This window comes from Pristiophorus japonicus, chromosome 16 (genome assembly GCF_044704955.1).
Source record: "Pristiophorus japonicus isolate sPriJap1 chromosome 16, sPriJap1.hap1, whole genome shotgun sequence".
Taxonomy (NCBI): Eukaryota; Metazoa; Chordata; class Chondrichthyes; family Pristiophoridae; genus Pristiophorus; species Pristiophorus japonicus.
Genome location: NC_091992.1, coordinates 42,325,699 through 42,332,746, shown reverse-complemented (window position 1 = coordinate 42,332,746; position 7,048 = coordinate 42,325,699). Strand labels below are relative to the sequence as shown.

At 43.2% G+C, this 7,048-nt stretch overlaps 1 protein-coding gene across 1 annotated transcript; it reads right to left on the bottom strand.

Moving 5' to 3' along the window:
• Positions 1-3,514: 3,514 nt before the first annotated feature.
• Positions 3,515-6,654, bottom strand: LOC139227027 (fibrinogen-like protein 1-like protein). The gene is made up of 2 exons (XM_070858116.1): positions 6,579-6,654; positions 3,515-4,125 (listed from the first exon to the last, which is right to left on the bottom strand). The coding sequence occupies exons 1-2, from the start codon at positions 6,652-6,654 to the stop codon at positions 3,515-3,517; spliced, it is 687 nt and encodes a 228-aa protein (XP_070714217.1).
• Positions 6,655-7,048: the final 394 nt, after the last annotated feature.

Here is a 7,048-nt window from a genome sequence, read left to right as displayed (position 1 = left end):
TTTCCTCTCCAAAGTCCTTGAACATGCTGTCGCCTCCCAAATCTGTGCCTATCTTTCCTGCAACTCCATGTTTGAATCCCTCCAATTAGGTTTCTGCCCTGCCACAGTATTGAAACAGCTCTTATCAAAGTCACAAATGATATCCAATGTGACTGTGACTGTGATAAACTATCCTTCCTCACCATTCTCAGCAGTCTCCAGCCTTTGGCACGCTGGGTGGGACTACGCTCGCCTGGTTCCATTCTTATCTATCTAGTCGAAGCCAGAGAATCACTTGCAATAGCTTCCCTTTCCACTCCCGCATCGTTACCTCTGGACCCCCCAAGGATCTATCCTTGGCCGCCTTCTATTTTTCATCTACATGCTGCTCCTCGGCAACATCATCCAAAACCGCAACATTGGATTCCACATGTACACTGACGACACCCAGCTCTACCTCACCACCAGCTCTCTTAACCCCTCCATTGTCTCTGAATTGCCAAGCCATTATCTTCGGTCCCCACGACAAACTCCATTTCCCAGCCACCGACTCCTTCCCTCTCCCTGGCAACTCTTTGAGCTGAACCAGATCTTTCGCAACCTCGGTGTCATATTTGACCCTGAGATGAACTTCTGACCATATAGCCACACCATCACTAAGACCGTCTACTTTCACCTCCATGACATTGCCCAACTCCACCCCTGCCTCAGCTCATCCGCTACTGAAACTCTCATCCATGCCTTTGTTACCTCTAGACTTGACTATTCTAATGCTTTTCTGGCAAGGCTCCCATCTACCACCCTCCATAAACTTGAGCTTATCCAAAACTCTGCTGTCCATGTCCTAACTTGCGCCAAGTCCTGTTCACCTATCACCCCTATGCTTACTGACTTACATTGGTCCCAGTCCGGCAACGCCTTAATTAAAAAATTCTCATCCTTGTTTTTAAATTCCCCCATGGCCTTGCCCCTCCCTATCTCTATAACTTTCTCCAATTAGATTTCTCCGAGATCTCTGCGCTCCTCCAATTCTGGCCTCTTGTGCATCCACGATTTTAATCGTTCCAATATTGGCAGCTGTACCTTCAGTTGCCTCGGCCCTAAACTCTGGAATTCCCTCCTTAAATGTTTCCACCTCTCTACCTCTCTTTCCTCTTTTAAGACGTGCCTTAAAATCTATCTCTTTGACCAAGCTTTTGTTCATCATGCCCTACTATCTCCTTATGTGCCTCGTTGTTCAATTTTGTTTGATTACGCTCCTGTGAAGCATCTTGTGACCTTTTACTACATTAAAGGCACTATATAAATACAGGTTGTTGTTCCTATTTTCTTAAAATATGTAAATTGCATTACTGTGCAACTTCATAGCACACAACTACTTGGAATAATGCTTTGGAACAATGCAGTTTAGGTATTTTCTCTGTTTCCGCTTTCTCACCTCTGCCATACTGATGATACAGGTGACCTGTCCCAGGGATTAATGAATTCTCAGAGACCAGAAATGGCAAATGTGTTACAGCAACCACCTTGGAGTGAGTCTGCTGCCTGTTTTTCCTCACTGCTTGTATGGTAGGGGATTGTGACCAATAATCGTGAAACACACCCAGAAAGTTGGTTTGGTCATTGCTGCCGCAGTGAGTGTGTGTTTAGTTATAGACCGAGCACTCTTACCATCTTGACTCTTGCCAACCTGTGCCAAAGTTCTCTAAACTTAATTAATGAGGTGTATCCCTATGGGGAGAGAGTTTACTTTCCGTATCAAGCAAACAGAATCTACTATTGTGGATTTCTTGGTGATTTGGTTCGGATATTCCTGTGTTTTCTTCAAATCTTTAAGAGTAGCAGAATAAGTTGATAAAGCTGTAAAGGAAGATTACAGGAGCCCAGGTTTTATAAGTAGGGGTAAGGCGTACAAAAGCAAAAAGGTCATCAATATTTGAAAAATAAAAATGAAAAGACTAAGGGGAATGGGACTGAGTGAATAGCTCTTTCAGAAAGCTAGCAGAGAAGAATGGGCTGAATGGCTACATTCAGTGCTGTAAAATCTCATGATTCTCTGATGACAGGTTTCTGCACAAGTCAGAGACCCGGCTGACTTAACAAAATATATTTTTTATCTCTTTCATGGTTTTTTGAATTTTTTAAGTACATCTTTCACAATGTTTTTCTTTCCCTCAGAATCTCTCCCTCTTTTTCCGTATTTAATTCTCTCTCAGTACAGGATAGAAATTACGTCTGTCTCTGCTCTTGAGCAAACACAGAACATGCTTGTATCACATTCTGCTGGCACGATTTTGATATAGGTCCCAATCTGTGTATTTTCACAACCCCCTCTGTCAGTATTTCCTCCATGGTCCTTTTAACTAAGGTTCATAATAGATTCTTCACTCTGTGAGAAGAAGTCACGAGGGTGGGGGGGACCAGGTTGTTTTAGAGTCTGTCACTCTTTCTGTTGAGGTTGGTGTTGGCTCAGACACACCAACTAACCAAGGCAGGAAGGGTTTCAGTGAGAGAATGAATTGCATCCTGGAGTGACACACCAACACTGGTGACATCAGTTGGAAATGAAATAGTTTAAATATGTGAACTGTTGACAACATTGAGTCCTTTTCATGCTAAAATCAGGCAAGAAATGTTTGTCGTTTCTGAGGATATAAACACAAACACAAACTCTTTGCTGAAGCGAGTTTATTGGATAAGATCACATTAATCAAACATACACTGAAGAACTCTGAATATTAAAGTACATCAGTTGTGTCGAAAAGCTGGAGCAACAGGAGATCCGCACAAGTCTCTCTGGATTAGAATGCCATGTTAGCCCCCAGCAGAAACAACCCAAGTAGCAGTCTGTAAACTCTGCTTACAAGCTTACACTTTGCTGGTCTGTATTTCCCAGACTGTAAACATGTTTACATGTGCTTACGTTATATAATTCCCTGCAGTAAAATTTTGCAAAAGCTGATTGTGGTGTGAAAGATATCGAGATGGCCGTGTATGTAGTGAGATGTTGGATTATTTTGGTGACGTGAAAGACTCAGAATTCAGGAACATCCCAGAATTATAAAAGTCTTCAGCACCGTGAAATAACTCTGGACATCACCACTGCTGGGGACACTGATTCTGTTTATTCTGTGACCATTAACCAGGGGCTGGGGAACAGTATATGGGCGGGAGGAATGATAGATACTGTGGGGCCCAGAGAGAATAGTAACTCGGTAAGATGGTGTGTGTGAGTTGCTGGTCAAGTGGTATAAATAGCAACAACTGGAGATAGTTGATGCACTTGGGACTGGGCCGGGGAGGGGGGGTGACTAATTGGCCAGTGGATAGGGGAGAGGAGTGGAGTGCTGTATATTTAAGGTTGGATTAATTACTTGGGCCTATAGTCGTAACTAAGAGTGGAGTGGACACTGCACACTACTGGCATTTTGTCATAATGGAAATAATGTTATTTCTCCTATCATAACTATGTGATATTAATGGTCACTGAATAAATAAGTGTCACACAACCTGGTATCTTTCCTCAAAGCCCCAGTTAACATGTTGGTTGAATCATCATAGTGACTTCCCGGATGGATACTCCAGGCCAGTATGGGTAGTTGGAATTCAAGTACACATTTCCACAGGCATTAAACCACCATCCACCACGACCAGAGGCACAATTAATGCCGGAGTTATCATTATCTCTATCCATTGTAGTAAATGGCTGGTTATCAATCAGTACATTGGGGCTAAGTTGGGTCAATCTGTCAAAAACATTCCCAGAGAATATTCCAAGTCTGATAGCATATTTCCTATTCTCTGGCTCTATGTAAAAAGAGTCATATTCTGCATATTTAATAGCTCGTCTATAATCTGTAAACTCTATTCTCAGTTTGTATCTAGTCTGCCTGGTCAGATAGTAGATATACTCATTCCCCAACCAGTGATCACCCAACACATCACCAAAGCCGTATTTGTATGTGGTCCAGCTTTCAGTCCAGGTGATGCGGCTACTTCTGGTGTTTCTCTGAATCACTGTCCAGCTATCGTTGTTTCTCATGACACAGTTGACCACAAGTAGTGGGGATCCTTCTGGCTGGATGACGTGAAGCCCTGAAGTTGCATTTTGGTTGTTTTGTTCAATCTCTGTGCAGTCCTGTGGCACTGAAGACAAACACAATCACGTCATCAGTTTATTCCATACACCACAATCCTGCATAGATACAGGGGAGATCGGTCTCTGGTCACTCTCACATAGTAGCACAGACTCTTAAATGAATACAATACCCTGAAAGAGTCTAAAATGTTCCTCTTCTTATAAGAAAAGTTAAGGATGAAAAAGGCCAAAGGGCATTAAGCTCATTGAAGCTTAACATCGGGTACCCTAACTCTCTTATTACTGTCTCTAATATCTGCAGTACTTTGCCTGGGAAACTGATCCAAGTTTTATTTCTCTGTGAAGAAGTTCCTTCTAATATCAGTTTTAACCTATTTCTCACTCATTTAAATTCATGCACTCTGGCTGGCAACCCTGGTTTATTGATGTAATAATCAGTGTTTAGCTGATATGCAACATTTAATATTTTTATACTTCAGTAGGTTTCACCTTTACTATCTGATCTTGAGACTGTAGACCCCTACAGCTCATCCCCTTTAAACTCCATGTTGCTCCTCTCTGCAGCCAGTTCAACGTGTGGATATGTTTTTGTGGTGTATGGCGACTGGAAGTATGTAATTGAACACATGACTCCATGTAATCTGCTAAGTGGCGAATTGAGCCCCCAGTAGACTTGTTCGCTACTGTTCTGTCTGTCTTTTTTTTAATTGACATATTATGTGATTTTAAAAGTAATGAGTTAACAATTACTCCCAGGACATTTTCTTGGTCTTCGTTTGTCAATTATTTCCAATTCATTGTATACATATGGTGCATTCAAACAATATGCAGTACTTTACACATCAGTATTGAATTTCATCTGTCATTTATCTGCCCATTTCAACATATTTTCCAAATGAATTCTGTAAATCGTTTGCTCCATCCTCAATCTCTATCGCTCTAAGTGTTGTCAGCTAATTTTAGTCTGTGAAAGATTAACTGGTTAAAAATAGACCAATTAGTCTCCTGTTAAAATCCTAAAAGAATGTCAAGGATATTGTTTTTTATAAACATGAATGTAGAGTACAAGAGTAAAGAAGAAATGATAAATTTGTACTGTCGGAGAAAACTTTCTTTCTCTTTCCCTTCGGGCAGGATAAACCTCTTTACTCTTGCCTCCCTCTAGTTGCGTATTGCTGTAGGTATGTTATGCTCGACCCTCCATTGGCCAGGATAGCACCTCCCAGTGGTGGCTCTGGTGAAAAGCAGGGACAAAGTGGGGCCCCAGGGCTCTGTTCTGCTACTCCCTGTAAAGTTTGCAGACTTTGGGATTGTTGCCTGTGGCTGGGCTGTGATTCTCATGATTGTGCGGGATAGCTGGTGCCTCCCGCCTCTTTTCCTCCATTTTACCTCCTTCCTCGTATTTGGCCCAGTACTGGCCAATTTAGACAGTTCACCAGAGTGAATCAGAACCCATTTCAGACAATGCAGTGATCATCATCATCATAGCAGTCCCTCGAAATGAGGATGACTTGCTTCCACGCCAAAAAGGGATGAGTTCACAGATGTTTCAATGAAGGACCTAATATGCCAGATCGCGAACTACATCCTGAAGGGTGGAAGATGCCTGTGCGTGGACTGTTGCACACCAGCCACCACACGGGCTTGACAGAGCTAGGTCTTGGTCCAGTGGCAAGGGTTAACCGAGACCTGCTCAGCTGCATGGACCAAGCGCGCACACATATCGCAGTGTGGGCTGGCCTGTGCTGCCCCTGGGCCCTCGCCTCTTCTGGACCCTAGATTCACGCCTCTCCTGGGCCTCGGTCACTTCCCTCTACAAACTCTTGCCACTCCTTTGCCCCCTCCTGCTGTGCCTGCCCGCACTGCATTCAGTGACCTGGCTTCGTAGCCGTTGCTCTCCTGCAGCAGCATGCGCTGCTCCCTGAAGTGGCACGCCACCGCACATTGCTCCCTCCAATGGCCCTGGCCTGCTGATGGTTTTGCAGGCCGGGACCGTGCTGATTTCTGGGCCGGGCCGCCGCACACTGCTCCTTCCACACACACAGTCACACACAGACACTGATCTCTCACACATACACAATGGAGAATAAGTAAATAGCAAACTTGTTCAATGGAAAGAGATGGGGAGAGATTAATTGGATGGCTCTACCAAAGAGCCGGCACAGGCACAATTGCCGAATGGCCTCCTTTTGTGCTCACAGCAGCGCAAGAGGACAAAATACCAGTGGTACAGAGCAAACTAAAAATAAGTCAAGGGGAGGAACTTAGTGGGTTTAATATAAGTAATATAATGGGATTGGAGAAAATAATGGGACTTACGGTAGACTTAAGGAACTGATGGTTTCCACCCTAGGGTATTAAAAGAAACAGGTGGAGAAATTGTAAAAGTGATAAACCCCAAGTGAATGACGGCACTAATGTGACAGGATGATTATCAGTCGCAGATTCAGAAATACAAGTGACTGGTGTTCATGTTGATTTCTGTAATAATATTTCTTACTTGCTGAAACTGTTGCCACTATAAGTAAGAGGAAGAAACTGAGCTGAAAGAAGGTTCCTTGCTCCATTTTCATCATTCTCCTGGAAAAAAAAGATCATTCATGAGACTCCACGCCAGGAGCCTTGTAAAATGTATCTTATAATAGACTTAACTTTACTCATATCAGAAAGGCTCACATCCACGTACAGCACTACGGAGCTGGCAGAATAGCTCCGGGTTACTAAGTCACATGACCCTCCATGTAGCAACACGCTGCTTTGTACACATGTGTTTAAATATGTATTCAGAGTCTGTTCAGGATACCCGTTACATTTCTACAGTAAATTAAGTGCTGACTTTCCTCTTAGAGGCGATGCAGTAACCTACCTGGGATCGTTTTAAACTTTTAGTTTAAAAAGTTTACCTTTAAAAAGACCGCTGTTTCCAGTTATACTGTAGCAGTTCTGAAGCCCAAGTGGTGTCAGACTGTT